Source organism: Belonocnema kinseyi, chromosome 5, assembly GCF_010883055.1.
Source record: "Belonocnema kinseyi isolate 2016_QV_RU_SX_M_011 chromosome 5, B_treatae_v1, whole genome shotgun sequence".
NCBI lineage: Eukaryota > Metazoa > Arthropoda > Insecta > Hymenoptera > Cynipidae > Belonocnema > Belonocnema kinseyi.
This window is the reverse complement of record NC_046661.1, coordinates 51928008-51943597: the sequence shown is the minus strand read 5'-3', so window position 1 is coordinate 51943597 and position 15590 is coordinate 51928008. Positions and strand designations below refer to the sequence as shown.

At 29.5% G+C, this 15590-nt stretch overlaps 3 protein-coding genes across 6 annotated transcripts in view; 1 reads left to right on the top strand and 2 right to left on the bottom strand.

Annotated features, from left to right (window-relative positions):
• Positions 1-158: 158 nt before the first annotated feature.
• On the bottom strand, positions 159-8700 carry LOC117172434 (ubiquitin-40S ribosomal protein S27a). Of its 2 annotated transcripts, none has more exons than XM_033360360.1 (4): positions 8612-8700; positions 4008-4134; positions 3535-3752; positions 159-363 (listed from the first exon to the last, which is right to left on the bottom strand). In XM_033360360.1, the coding sequence occupies exons 2-4, from the start codon at positions 4108-4110 to the stop codon at positions 214-216; spliced, it is 471 nt and encodes a 156-aa protein (XP_033216251.1). In that variant the 5' UTR covers positions 4111-4134; positions 8612-8700; the 3' UTR covers positions 159-213. The 2 variants fall into 2 exon arrangements, with proteins under 2 accessions (XP_033216251.1, XP_033216253.1); XM_033360362.1 differs by lacking the exon at positions 8612-8700 and adding an exon at positions 4228-4316.
• Positions 4782-8657, bottom strand: LOC117172433 (ribosome biogenesis protein NSA2 homolog). 2 transcript variants are annotated; one of them, XM_033360358.1, is made up of 2 exons: positions 8612-8657; positions 4782-5643 (listed from the first exon to the last, which is right to left on the bottom strand). In XM_033360358.1, the coding sequence occupies exon 2, from the start codon at positions 5609-5611 to the stop codon at positions 4832-4834; it is 780 nt and encodes a 259-aa protein (XP_033216249.1). In that variant the 5' UTR covers positions 5612-5643; positions 8612-8657; the 3' UTR covers positions 4782-4831. The 2 variants fall into 2 exon arrangements, with proteins under 2 accessions (XP_033216249.1, XP_033216250.1); XM_033360359.1 differs by lacking the exon at positions 8612-8657 and adding an exon at positions 8227-8245.
• Positions 8701-9781: 1081 nt separating the features above from the next.
• Positions 9782-15590, top strand: part of LOC117172645 — a 6795-nt gene continuing 986 nt past the window's right edge. The window contains exons 1-3 of one of the 2 annotated variants that reach the window (XM_033360756.1): positions 9782-9922; positions 10706-10830; positions 11034-11280. In XM_033360756.1, coding sequence (XP_033216647.1) covers positions 9919-9922; positions 10706-10830; positions 11034-11280 — 376 coding nt within the window. In that variant the 5' untranslated portion in view covers positions 9782-9918. Of the gene's footprint in view, positions 9923-10705; positions 10831-11033; positions 11304-15590 lie in introns of both variants that reach the window. The other variant, XM_033360757.1, reaches the window with a different exon arrangement.

Sequence of the window (15590 nt, the reverse complement as noted above, 5' to 3'; positions counted from 1 at the left end):
GAAGCCATTTTTTATCTCCTTAAACTAATTAATTGAGTCATAATGCTAAATTTTGTTTGAAAAAGAAACAATTCCAAATCAAGTATGAAGTTCTGTGTAATTTCAAAATATTACGGGTGATAAAAAAAGGGCTGAAAGAAAAGAAAAGGATATACTTCCTACTATTTATTCAGAAAAAGTAGTGAAATACAAAAAAAAAACTGTGATATAAATTTACTTGTCCTCCGGCTTATTGAATACAAGAGTGTACCCACACTTTCCACAGTAGTGACGATCTTCCATGGCAGCCATGAACACTCCAGCGCCACACTGTTCGGACGGACATTCCCGCCTCAATCGATGGATTTTTCCATTCTCGTCCACCTGAAAAAAAAACGAGTCTTATTACATTTTCACCTCTTCACTATTCTAATATAACTACAAAATCAGTAATGGTCAGAAAACCCCATTTTGAAAGACGAAAAACCAATTAATTGATTGTTAAGTTGACCATTACTGTCTTCACAATCTAACAGTGTCGAGACAAGTAATCGGGTCGGTCCCAGTAATCGTAAGTCTTGTGCCGTACGTGTGATGCAGTTTTAAGCCTTTAAGGAGTATACACTTATCGGATGGTAAGTTATCGGAGTTGGACTGTATTATTTTTCAAACTTTATTTTTAAAAAGAAGGCAATGCAAGTCTGATACAGTGTAAATATACATTTCGATTTATTTTTAAAACCACTATATTTCTTGTAAATAAAATATTCATTTTATTCGATAATATTTTTAACTGACATAAAAACTAAACATTTGAGAAGAAAATTCATTTTTATTATGATTAATTATTATAATGTCCATCAGACGTATTTCATCTCTGAGATCTCAATCAATAGAAAACTAATAATACATCTTTCACTTAAATAAATTATAATTAAAATACAAAAGTTCACTTGAAATACACCTCCAAATCTCCCAAAACTGCTTTTAAGAAAACTTAACCTTTTTCACGAAGACTGGGATAATAATGAGAGATACGCGAAAACTGACAGCATTTTCAGGGTTTTTAAGTTACCGTCCTCGTCCACTCCGAGCTAAGCCAGGAAACAGATTTAAAGAATTAAAAATAATCAAAATTTTGAATTATTTCAAAACTGGCAAGAAATGCAAGAAAAATAAAAAACACTGAAAATAATAAAAAAAAAAACTTATAGTGACTGTTTCTTTAAAAAAGTGACTTATAGCGACTGCTTCTTAAAAAAGTTACTAAAAGTGACTAAAGTGACTGTGTGACAGCCCTGTAAATATTTGAAGTCAATGGAATCTCTTATGGTCACGATTACAGGGACGTTTACCTTAATTATTTGCTTACATATTTATTTGACTGTGTTGTAGATTTGAAGGATTTCAAAAGAATAAAAAGAGCTCAAGTGATTTCTAAAGATTCACAGAAATTAGAAAAAATTATAATTTAAGGATTTTCATGAGATATCAAAAGATTGTGAAGATTTGAATGAGAACCAGGTTTTTAGAAATTATTCCAGACGATTTCAAGAAATGTTGAAGCTTCTCAAAAAATGCTGAAGCTTCTCAAAGAATGTCAAAGATCAGGATTACTAAAGAAGACTGGTTTCAAAATTGCATGACTTTTTCAGGTCTACTTTTGAAAAAGTTCCAGATCTACTTTTTAAAAAATCCAGTCAATTAAATTCAATTTCAAAATATTCTAATGATTGCAACCTAATTTACCAACAATGTTGTGTACAATTATTTATAATTAATGCGAATTTCCAGGCCTTTTCAATAATATTTTTGAATTCTAAATAATTCTCATTAACATTAATGTAACATTTCTACAAAGTCTGAAATATTATTGTAATCATATTTTTTGATCAGTAACAAAATAAATTCGTATGAATGTAGAAATAAAAAATTCGCCGTACAGTCCTAAAATAATTATTAGGACTTTCAAACATGTCCGATTAATAAAACTCCTGTCACACTTGAAAAATTCCATGACTTTTCTAAGGTTTCCAGAACTTTTCTACAATTCCGCAAACCTTTATCAGGTCTTGGAGGTTTTGTAGCAACCCTGCAAATTTCACGTGATTTGAAAAGAATGTAAATGTTTCAAATTATTTAAAAATATTTCAATCGATTCCACATTATTTCAAAATATTTAAAGGAATTAGACAAAAATCGAAGAATTTCATGGGATTTCAAAGATTTGACTGTAATCTAAACATTTTAAGTGAGTTCAAAAGATTTCAACACACTCAAAAGGATTTCACGTGATTCAAATTTGTTTGAAGGATTAAAGGATTTTTACGGAATTGTATTGTTAGTGTACACCAAATTTCGACGGTTGTTAACCTCTTAGGAAAAATCGAAGGAAATTAATTTTCGCAAAGGTGAGAACCGAATAGTTACTTAAAATTTTTTTGGGGTTTATATCCGGTTTTTTCCCTAGAATAATAAATATTTTGTCTTAAAAATTTGGGAATGATAGCGAACATGCTAACGGACGTTCCCGCACACTTTTTTGTGAGTTCATTCGAAAAATTTTAATTTTGCTAAATTTGATTAATTTGTGTGGCGTTTAGAAATTAGTATCGACTTTATCAGTGTTAAGATTCCCCTGGCTTTTTTCCTAGAATAATAAATATTTTGCCTTTAAAATCTGGGGAATAATAGTGAACAAGCAAACGGCGCTACTTCTAAACCACACGATATTTTTGACCGAAAACTTTGGACTTACAAATAATAACATTAACTAATGTTCCGGAACTAACCTTGTTGTAGACAATCAAAAAAGTTTATTTCATAAATAATTTTAGGGTAAACAAAGGGGTCACGCAAGTAGGTAACCAAACTTCAACTTGCCAAGCGCCATTAAAAAAAATTAATCCTATTCTATTTGTATCAAATATAGTTAGACCAAGAAAAAAATTATTCTTACTTGACATTCTGTTACCGGGAGATTTTTTTTCAAAACGTATGTAAAAGATGAAAGCAAGTAAAAAAAAATTAAAAAATTCGCCGTTTTGAGTAAAAACTAGCACATTTCATGAAAAATCAGTACACCAGTGCCAAGGGTCACAACTCAGCACATTTGCTGACAAATCAACGCATCTGGTAACCCTAAACAATTTCCAAATTATCGGAATGACAGAGCTGAAAAACGACCCTAAACTCAAGATAATGCACATACATAACATTTTTACTTACCCCAATAATATATTTTTTTTAATAATAATAATAAATTTTGCCTCAAAAAAGCGACCGAGGAAGTCGGTTATGATATTTTATAGCACCTACGAATTCAGTTTTTAAAAATGTTCATTTTTGTGGAAAAAAGCCGGTGTGACCGAACCCGATTGCCCACGCGACGAAGTACCCCATGCCCTTAACGACGAATTAAATTTTTCAAGTCAAAGCAAGCTCCTTTCAGAACTATTTTAAATAAATAAAATAAACTACCCTAAAAATAAGTAGCGAGAAAATAATTGGGAAAACATTTTCCGAAGAATTATTAACAAATTGTGGACAACATACCTTGTAGAATTTAAGAACTGCAAGCTTGACCTTCTTCTTCTTGTGTTTGATTTTCTTTGGGGTCGAGTAATTCTTCTTCTTGCGTTTCTTGGCTCCCCCCCTGAGACGAAGCACCAAATGCAGGGTGGACTCTTTCTGAATGTTGTAGTCGGACAGTGTCCTTCCATCTTCGAGCTGTTTACCGGCAAAGATCAATCGTTGCTGATCGGGTGGGATTCCTGAGATGGAAACAATTTATATAAATTCCCTTAAATGCTTCAATTTTTCCTCTATTATTACTACGCTCTAGGAATATTAATATGTATTTAATTTTAGATTGTTAGTTAAAAGTTAGAAATCGATTTTTTAAATTGATTATATCCCGCATTTAAGGGATAAACTACTTCGGTCTCAGTGGGTAAAAACAATTAACAACAAATCAAATAAAAACAGCCAAAAGAAGGTTAAAGGTTTCTGGAGAAAATAATTCTTACCTTCTTTATCTTGGATTTTAGCCTTCACGTTCTCGATCGTGTCCGAAGACTCGACCTCGAGTGTGATGGTCTTTCCGGTTAGAGTTTTCACAAAGATCTGCATGGCGATGTTAGCTGGAACTCAAGTCTGAAACGAAAATTTTATTCATAGAGTAAATTTCACAATAATTTTTTGTTTCGCGCTATAATTTGCAAAAATTATCTTAACATTCTTCCTTGCCTTCCTAACATTATTTAAGGCGAAATTCCAAATACCAATAACAAAAGGGCCCGGAAGTCTCTAAAATAATCCATATTTTAGGTTCAGTTTGTCAACCTCTTGACATAACTTCAAACTAAACAAAGTTTTTCAACTTTTTTCATGATTTCTTATCGATTTTTCTCGTATTTAATTCCGAAACAAATGATTTTTAATCAAATTCAGCGTAAAGAATTGGTAAGAATGTTCCAATGAAGAAAAATGATTGGATAACAATTATGATTGTTTAGTAAGCACAGTAACTGTTTTTGGTCAATTAACTTTAACCTTAATTAATTTTAGCAGAGAAATGCATTGCTGCCTCTTACAAAATGCACTGAAATTAATTTTGCTTTCAGTTATACTTTCGGACCTCACATTTAAAAAAAAATCCTTCCAAAGAATTTCTCATTAAGGTTTTAGCAAATATAAAAAAAGACTTGATCGCATATTTATTTCGTTACTTGTCACGTAATTCTTCCTAATTGATGAACGACCCCCTAACGAGATTACGTTCTCATTAATAAAACCAAAACTTTCATACAATTTTTTATTGACTTCAAAACATCGAAAAATACAATTTGGATTAAGTAAGCAGTACGGCATTGATACACCCATCGTTTTCCGGATTGTTCGTGACTTGAGCATATTTTCCCCAGACGATCTTTCCCGTTTGAGTGACCAATCCCAACTCTGAAATGTTGACCTCGATGACGGTTCCCTTGGTAATGACCCCGAGGGTCGTGAAAAGCGATGAATTTGGATTCCTTTTGACACCAATAATCGGCAGTTGGAAGGTGGCTTTTAACTCTGGATGTGTGACATGGGCCTTCTTGAACCTGAGGGCCATTGGCCTGATGAACCTTTCGAATTTTGGCGGCTTCCTAGTAAAAGTCTCCCCGACGTAAGTCACCTTGGTCACCATCCTCTTCCAGGATTTTCGTTTTGTCTTTCCACTCCTCAAAACTCGGAAGACTTCTCCGTCTGACTGGGTCCTGGTTTTTGAAATTGGAACGTCCCATTTGCCGGCCTTCTCCTTACGTTTTTGTTTTATCATGTTGGAAAGCGCTTTCGTGCTAGTTGATATGTTTCTGTCGAGGAGATAATATGGAATTGGTCCATGATTTGGCAATTCATCTTCCTTCTTGCCCTTCTTCTCTTCGTGCGCTTTGATTTTGCGCTTCATTTGGATCTTTTCGGTACGCCGTTGTTTGTTGAAGATCTTTGCCTTAATACCACGCAAACTTCGGGCTTTTTCAGAAAGCTTGTGCGGCGCACGAGCTTCCCTTTTGCGCTTACGCTCTTCATAATCGAGCCGGCGACCGAAGAGTTTACGGTGACGTTCGATATACTCGTTCTGTGGCATTTTGATCAGCGAAGTATCCTTATTTTATGAATCTGAAATCAACGAGTTTTTTATTAGCCAATCTATTTTTAATTCTCCGCCAAGGTGATTATAATGTATTACATTTAACTTTTGAAAGGACATTTTGTAATGCACATCCATTGCAAATTTGCAAAATGTTGTATAAAATAAAATGATTATTGCATTTTTCAGACTTCATTTTTTTATATAAAACTTCACATTTTTTCACTTAACAAATTTTTTAATCTTGCATACTATAAAATATCCCCATTAGTAATTATGTGAAAATTTAACATTGTACACGATAAAAACTTACCTGTCTGTTTTCTTGGTCATTTAGGTATACCAACATCCAAACTTCACAAATATTGTTTCATATCACATTTTTCGAATTCCATTTAGAATTCGCAAAGAAGTAAAAAACGCATCACTTTCAGATAATTTTGTTTACCAATGTCAATTGCTTGCTAATACCAAACAAATATTTATATTGTTTAATTTTAAATAATATTATTTCTCGAGTAATTTTACATCGGAATTTTATTTTCGTACAAGTTTTACAGAAATTACTCAAAGATTCTGAAACTTTTATTCTTGAACTTCTCTTACCTACAAACATATACATAACTCATTGTTATATTTTATTTATTGACAAAAAATTCTCAAAGTTTGAGAAATTATAAAACACATTTGAAGAGATAAATTAATGAAGTTCATAAATTCTATCATTATCCATTTAGTTTGTTTCTATCAAGTAACTTGTTAAAAGTACATTTTCCTCGGGAGTTTTCTGAAAAAATACTCTTTTAATATTCTGAGAATAACCACAAAATTTTTGAATTTTTCTGAAAAATTGAAAAGAAAAATGAGAAAAGCAATTAAAACCACAATACCACGAAAATGGAAGATAAATCTTTATTCGTGTACAATGTATTTTCACGATGTCCACAGAACGATGTTTAAAAGAAAAAAATATTTTGTCTTTTGCAATTATGGGTATTAAGTTTATTATAAGTTTCATTCCATTACAAATTAAAATATTTGGACTTTTTTTCATGTGTAAATAAATTCGCCACTTCTAAGAAGTGATTTGTTCACAATAAAAAAAATATTTATCCTACATAAAAATAGTTTTATTGGATTAAAGAAAAATGAAAGTTCTTGAAAATATCAAATAAAAACAAAGGACTCCTTACAGATGTGAACAAAAGAGTAACTTTTTTTTATAGCTTAATTGCCAAAGCTTAATTAGAACAGTAAGAAATAAAAAAATTAAAATTAGCAAACAAAATTCAAGAGTAAAAAGTATCCAACTTCATTAGGTTAAAAAAAGTTGAAGAGAAGTTTTGTGAGTAGGAACATTAAAATGTAATCATTTTAAATTTTTAGAAAAACGATCTATTTTCGAAAAAAAGAAGAAAAAAACTAGGACTCATGTATATTCAATGTGATAAAAAATTTATAATTTAAACAACAAATTGGAGTATTGATTAGTTTGGAAATTCCTATGTTTCAACTTCGCGTGAATCAGAAAAATTATTTGTGTCAAAAGTGTATTTTTTACATTCGTACAATAAAATCCATTTAATTTTTACTTCCCACTAAAACGTTCTTTTGCGACAGAAAATTATTTTCCTACTTTATCAACATTCAGAAAAATTGTCTACTTTCATGAAAAACTGCGATTAAACAAAATATTTCTCAAACACAATTTTAATTTTCTCTATTTATTAAATAGTTATATGAAAATTTACGCGCATCAGAAAATATATGTTGTATAAAACTGTTTACTTTTTCTAGAAATTACACATATTACAAACAAATAAATAAATTTCAGTCTACCGCGCTCTTATAAACACAAATTTCTGAAATAATCTTTTCAATAATTTTGAGCTAAAATTAATTATCACAAAAATGTTGTATATAAATATTTATTTATTTGTTCAATCTAAAATACATCAAGCTCTCGTAAAAGGAAGAAAATATTATTTTAATACATTTGCTCTCAATTAACATTTTTTCCAAAGACTTTTATAAAAAAAAATATTGTTTTTTTTTTACACTACGCGCATTACATACAATCTCAAAATAGAAAAATTTTAAATAATGTATGATACACAACACATACAAATTAATAGAAGTCAAAAAATTAATGAAAACTTAACATCGTTCGCATCATTTAAATTTACAAGTGTTTAAAAACATAATAAATTGACAAATTCGGCAAAAAAATTTACTTTTGCATCATAATTTGTTGAAATTATTATGTTGTGGAAAAGCAACATTTTTCATTTTGTAACAAAACTTGGGGGTTAATTTTGCCTTATAAAAATCACATGTTATAAAATCTGACATTAGAAAAAATTGTTCTTTACACAATAAAAACTCTAAAATCTAAATAAAATTTTAAAGCAATTAATAAAACTCAGCATAATTCGAATGTAAAATACTTATTATCAATATATTAAAAAAGAAAATTTATTGAGACCCAAATATCTGCCTGCAATAAAGATATTGCACATTTAATAAATTAAATTAAGTTTGATCATTTATTTACCACACACAAAAAGTATTCAACACATATAATTGTAAAAAAAATTTCGAACAAAACGCACATTGGAATCTGCTCTGAAAGATGAGTTCCTAACCTCAAAACCTCAAAATCTTGATTATTTACATGATCCAAAAAATATCTTTTTCTCAAATGAAAAACACACCGCAATAGAAAAGAATAGTAACAATATCTCAAAAAATGCTCTCCAATACCGGAAAAATAGAAATAACCAAATAATTATTGACTTTCAACACGTGACGTTTAGTGTCTTCTGGTCCGCAAAACAAAACCGAATCACGATCTCTATTGTTAACAAATCTCGCCGAATAAAAATTTAATGGACAGGAAATTAATTCGAAAAGACAAAAACAATGGAATAATTGCATAAAAGTAATAAATAAAAGGGTCAAATATCATAAATAATTAGAAAATTTTGCCTTACGTACCTAGACACACGCCATATGCAGAAAGAAAGGATCACCAGTGCTGACAACTATAGACTATTAGCAGAAACAGCAACTAAAACCGGAAATGACTCCATCACCATGGTAGTCAAATTATTGTCATTTAACTTAATTCAAAATAGAAAGATTGTATTTTAAAAAATTAATATTGCTTCTTGAATTTTGTTTAAATTTAGATTTTTTGCTCTACTTACAAAATTTTGATTCATTTTATTCCGTTTCAGTACCTTTAAAGAGAGATTATTAAGTTTGGAAATTACGTTTTAAATTTCCGACTCATTTCCGGGTTTTCCGAATTTCCGTTTTGGAATTTAAAGCTTTTTTGACTTCAAAGTTCAAACAGGCTTTGGCTTTGGGCCATGGACATAGGAAACACAAGATTAGGCATGCCATCCTAACTTGCTGAGCGGGGTTGAATCCACGGGAGGAAGGAGAATTCCATGAGTCGCGGCACATCAAAAGATGGCTGACCCCCCCCCCACCTCCTCATTGCATCAACCTCGGAATGGCATGCCTAGTCCCGTGTTTCCTATGTTCATGCTTTGGACGCTTTGGGTTTAAAAACCCAAAGCTCGTAACGAGTGCTCCGAACTCTTCTACGCATGCGTTGCGCTCGGTCTTTGATTCGTTGTGGTTTGCGCGCAATTTGAAATTCTAAAAATAACATTTTTATTGTTTATTATGAATAATGTCATTTTAACTTATGCAAATGTTTGTTAGACCGATATTAATGAATCCTAATAAAAATAAAAATTTATTAAGTGCATACTGTGTAAATAAAAAATATCCTTTGGTACTCACTTGTATTTTTCTTGCATATTTTTCATTATTCGAAAATTTTGGTATTTAAAATTTATTAAAATATTAAGATGTAGTGACAATCTTGTTTTAATAGCATTATATTAATTAATACAAAAATTGATATATTTAGCAAAAACAACTATAATCACCGACAGAAAGAAATATCGGCACTTAATAGATTTTTATTTTTATCAAGATTCATTATTATCGGTCTAATAAACATTTATATAAGTTAAAATGACATTATTCATAATAAACAATAAAAATGTTATTTTTTAGCATTTTAAATTGCGCGCGGACAGCAACGAATCAGAGACCGAGCGCGACGCATGCGTTAAAGAGTTTGGGGCACTCGTTACGAGCACTGTTCAAACCCTTTAAAATCCAGAAGAGTAAACAACAAATGAAAATTAAACATTTCCCAGCTCATTGTTTGTTTTTGGCAGTTAATTATTTAAAAAAAGGAAACCTATATTTATTTTAATAAAATGGGTAAGTTTTATTAATATCTTATTTTAAAAAACTCGCGTTTCGTGTCAAGTTTTTTTGAGGTTTTGTTTAACCAAACTTTCTGTTTCTTTCATTTTTTATCTTTTTTATTTGACTTTATTCTATGTTTTTTAAATCAATTTTTACACCAAGAATGATTTATGAAGCTTTTAATAACCTCATAATAAAAGTTTTCATAAATTATTTTGTATATTTTTAGTGAAAAGGATGAAAAATCAGAAGTCTTTGTTATTTTTAGGTTATGTCTATAAAAATCTTCAAGAGATTCAGTTTTTTTCCTTCAAATCTTTAATATTAAAATTTCTTTACTGCAATTATTTTAATTCTATGTGAGCATCGGATTACTACAAATTTGAACTGCATGAAATTATTTCAAAGTTAGAAAGTTTTTTTATTTACAAATTGCAATTCTACAAATATTCAGAACACATTTGAAGTATTAAAAGCTACTTAAAATTCAAAATATTTTTATGTTTACAGCAACGTGCAAACTTTCTAATGCTTTTCAGATATAAATATTAACAAATAAAACCATTATTTTATTTGTTAAATCTAAATTTACTCAAAAATACGACCTCACTTTGAAATAATAAATTGGTTAATAATTTCAAAATGCTTTTCCAGATTGAAATTTAATTTCATTAATTGATATTTATTAAGAAAAAGAAATCTTCAGACCCCCCCCCTCCTCCTCCTACAAACGTTATGTATTATTTTAACGGCCCCTCTGTTTAATATAATTTAAAAAACCTTGTTTATTTTTAGGAAACATTGAAGAAGAATGCGAGGACGCCGTTTTCGAAATTTGTGATATAAGGGAACGATATCCTGCTCATTGTGCAAAAAAATTAGGGCAATGCTTGCGACTCACAAATGAAATCAATACAACAGTAATAATTTTCACTTTAAAACCTAATCTTTAAACAGAACTAATTTTGATTAATATTTTTAAAAAATACAAATTTCTATTCTATGCTATTTTTTAAAGATTCTAAAAAGTAATAAAAATGTGTAAGAAGTTTCTCTTGTTGAGAAAAATGTGTTTGCATTTGAATTCAATCCCCAAATTTAAAAAAAGCCTTTATATTTTCAGAACATCAAAGTCGATTCCATACACATTCACCCACTGGAAATCCCCTTAAAAGAAACAGACGAAAAGGTTGAAATTTTCAAAAAATTTGAATCCAGTTTATCAAAAGTAGATCCCAATTTGAGGCGGAATTCGAAAAACATGTTGGAGGATTTAAACAGTTTGATCACGGTTGCACATCAACTAAGAAGCGAGAAATATTGCGACCTGTACAAGTGCCTCAAAAAAATTAACAAAGAGAGGAATATGGGTGAGAACTCATCTTAAAAAAATGTAACATAATATTTTTATCATTTTTTTTTTCATTATGCGTAGTCCTAAGGGTCCTAAGAAAATCAAGCCGGTTTGAGCTACAGTTAGATTTTTTTTCTATTCCGAAAGATCTATTGTTGTATTCGTGTCTACATTTATATTGAAAATTCAAATAAACGATTACACATCTCTAATTTTTTTGTTGTGACATAGAAAAACTGGCGGGATATGCAGATACTTTTATTCAATTTGGAGGTACTTTATCTTTTCGAGAACTTCTATTTGCAATTCTTGCATCATTTTTTATTCATCATCTGAGGAAAATTGGTTCCAAGGTATTTTAGAATTTCCGAAATTGAAAGACTTTAAATTTCGCATTGCAAGTTTGACTCCGTGACAACCATTTGAAATTCGGTACATTTAATTAAAAATGTTTATTATTCAATTTTTGATAGTTTTTTACTAGAAGTGTGCAGTGGTTTTTTCGATTTTTCCATGAAAACACACACATTGGAATTTTCGACAGAGACAAAAATGTAACTGTACCTTAAATCGGCTTGATTTTCTTAGATTATTACGATTAAAAAAACAACTCTTTTTTTAGAAAAAGAGATCGCAAATTTAAGTCGAAATTTGACTTACTCGAATATTCTGATAGAGCTTCATTTAATACTGATAATAAAATAAAAATAGAGGTGCAGTCGCTTATTCGAATCATTCTCTTACGATCCGGAGAGAAAATGTCTTTGAAACTAATCCAACAGGTGGCACCCCGATCAGTTGGTCTGACTTTTGCATTGAATTGCATAATAAAAAAGCAAAAATAATTAGAAACTGAATGCTGCTGACAAATAAAAAAAAATAATAAAAAATAAGAGTAACTATGATCAATAATTCAAAGAAAGAATAAGTCATGAAAGCATGTTTAATATGAATAAAATTTAATTTTGAGATGCACTTTGCACGCATCAGTTTGAATTTTATATTTCTATTATTTGTTTTGCTAATATCATCTATTTTATTATTTTTTAGGGTTTAAAAATTGATTTGTTGTTAAAATTATAATTGTAGCTAATAAATAAAATTAATAATACTCAATACCTCAGAAAAAAATGTTCAACAAAGTCAGAAGATCGGAAGAATTAATAAAAAATATATCTTATATGTTCAATAGGGCGTATGGAAAGAACAAAAAGTTGTTTGCACCAAGTTCCAAAAGCAATGAAAACTTTCTTTTGGCAGTCAAAATACTCTCCTAAAGTTTCATTACAAAAAATTCCTTCTGTTTACGCGTCGTAGATTAGCTAAAAATCTAAAAAGAAAAACGAAGCACTTTTTCAAACTTTAACAGCAAATAAAATTGTTTTGATATTTAAATTATCGATAAAAATACTTCAGAGCAGTCAGATGTATACTTGTATAGCGATAATTCCGTTAAAATATTGTTTACCCTCCTTAAATGAATTTGAAGTTTAAAAAAATCAAAATAAATAATATCAAAATAAATCAATAATAATAGTCTTGCAATACTGCAAAAACTTCGAAAAATAAAATGATAACATTTAAATAAATATGAATAATAAAAATAATAAGATTAAATGAATAATCATTATTTATTTTAAAAACTTTTCACCTATGTAACATTCAATAAAGTTTCTTATTGAAACTAAATAATGTGATATTTTTAAATTAAAGATAAGTGTTCTTAACCCCTGTACCCTTTTAAAGAAATAGCTGAATACAATTACCAGTTTCTATCTTTTTCGAAATTTGTGTTTGGTGCACTAAATAAAAAACGTTTTATTGCATCCAGCCAACTTCTGGTTCACTTGTTAACCGAAGAAAATATTTTTTAACTATAACGATGAACCGTGAACTAAAAAATTAATTTTTCATAAAGTAGTTCAACTTTCGACTAATCAGTTAAATTTTCTATCAAATTGTTGAACTTTCGAGACGAAAATACGATTTTCCTACAAAACGGTTGAAATTTCAACATGAAAATGTTAATTTTCAACAAAAAAGTTAATTTTTAACTTTAACTGTTTAATTTTTAGCAGGCGGTTTTATTTTTAAACAAAAATGATGGCATTTCTATAAAAAAGGGATAAATTTTCAAATAAAAATTACGACTTTTTAACCAAAACTGATGACTTTTTAACAAAATTGTTGAATCTTCAACTCAACAATTAATTTTTTAACTAAAAATTATGAATACTTTACCACAAATTTAATATTGAACTTTTCAACCGATAAAAATTACATATCTTTTTACCAAAAATAGTTCGATTTTTTTACTGGGTTCTATTAATTCAGCTCGTATTTAAGTGGAAAAACGAGAAAAAGTAGAAAATCTGTGAACCCTGCGATAAGCAAATAGGAATTTTGATCATTTATAGACTAAAGAATAATAGTTTAAATAAACATTAAAGGTTATTTTTAACACTTTCAAAATATTAGTTTAAAAAACTACATAAAGTGAGTCAGTACTAGCAACCTCCTAGGCTACGAAAAAATAAAAAAATTATACGTTGGAAGGGCCGCTGTGCGCGAGTAGTCAATCGAGTATATTGCACAACATTATTTATTCCAACTGGATATGGTTAAGCGGCTGTGACCGTTTACGTTTCGATTCCCCCGTTTTATTGGTTCCCAGGCTATTTGCAGGAACCCCTGACACTGGAACTAAACCAAGAGTTGGGTGTAATTTCATTAAGGTTCCACGTTTATTAAATCTTAGTAGTTTTTACCGCGTCCCACTCCCTTCCTTGTAAGATTGCATATTAGAAAAATTGTTGCCCCCTACATACACCACTGAAAAGCTTTGCGTAATTTAGGCACAGTCCATAAAAATATTTTTATAATTGGCACCTATATATTGTTTGGAGCTATTCAATTCTTTGATTGAATTTTTTTTTATTCAACAATAATAAAATATTGATAAAAACTAAAGATTGAAAATGTACACATTCTTCACTAAGAGCTTTTCTTTCCGAGACAGAGTGCTTGACTTACTCCATCAGTGCTAACGTTTCCAGCGGTTATGAAAGTCATGGAAATATTAGTGATTTTTTTTAAGACAGCAAGACCCTTTTAAAATATTTTAAATATAACTGGCACAATCTTAGTTTCGAAGGAGGACTGTAAGTGCTGTTTTTCGATTCAGGATAGGAAATTAATTTTTTATGTGTAAATAAAGACTCGAAAAAAGTTTGAATCAGTTGGCCCTCAATTTGTAAACTTTTTTTTAATCTTGAGAAGATAAAAAGTGAGAACTTTAAATGGGTTTTTATTGACACAATAGAAAAATCGTCTTCCTTTTCTGGGATCAAAAGCTATGGATTAAAATTTGTTATAACTTTTATTTAATCAGCGAAGCCCTGTTTCCAAGATAATTTGCACATTCCAGGATGACTGATAGTTTTAACGAAAATGAACTAAATAATGTGTTTAGTTTTATATAAAGAGGATAAATTAAAAACTAGATTCTTTTAATGTTGCGAATTACTCATGGCGTCAATGCTGGAACAATTGGGGAATGGTGATCTACCATTTCGCCAACTGGTACCGAAAACTGGAACTAGAAAGAGTAGGTACAATTTTAAAGATGTGTTTTAAGTTTTGTATAAAAGTGTTTTTACAATTGTTTTGCAAACTACAAAACAATGATTGGATACTAAAAACAAATCTTCATAAAATACAAATAGTTTTAGATAGCATTTCCATATTATACAGTGTATAATATGCATTTCAATGCATTGTCAGCTTAAATAAATTTTAATTAATATATGTAGCGATAAATTTTATTCAGATTATGCAAAGAAGGCGAAGAAAAGACGATTAGAATTTAAATACGAATTCTAAACTAACTTTTAGATCAGATTTTTAAATAGTAAGTATGTCATGTATAAATTTATAACAATTTACTTTAGGCTTATTTTTGCTTCAAAATAAGTCCATTTAAGTTTATAATCTTTTGAAAATCACGATAAATAGTATAATAATTTTTGTTTTTTAGAAAAATATTTCTATCAAAAAATGTGTTTTTTCACTGTATAATATGTCAATTCCATCTAAACCCCTTTGTTTCCGATAAAGATTTATTTTAATATTCAAAAAATACTTTGAACTCCACACAAAAATCGTTAAAGCACTTGTATACACAAATTAAAATGCATCTTTAAAATCGTACCTATTCTTTCTACTTCGGATTACTGTCAGCAGGTGGCGTATCGCAATTTAACAATTCCCAATAATGCTTTTAAGATTAAATGACTCCATTTAAAAGATTACTAATTTTGTAGAATC

What these genes read in the sequence shown, in the direction of transcription:
- LOC117172434 (XM_033360360.1), bottom strand. Translation starts at nt 4,110, where the DNA reads ATGCAGATCTTTGTGAAAACTCTAACCGGAAAGACCATCACACTCGAG. An exon ending in TAAAATCCAAGATAAAGAAG is followed by an intron (nt 3,753 to 4,007) that starts GTAAGAATTATT and finishes TTTCCATCTCAG; the next exon opens with GAATCCCACCCGATCAGCAA. An exon ending in CAGTTCTTAAATTCTACAAG is followed by an intron (nt 364 to 3,534) that starts GTATGTTGTCCA and finishes TTTTTTTTTCAG; the next exon opens with GTGGACGAGAATGGAAAAAT.
- LOC117172433 (XM_033360358.1), bottom strand. Translation starts at nt 5,611, where the DNA reads ATGCCACAGAACGAGTATATCGAACGTCACCGTAAACTCTTCGGTCGC.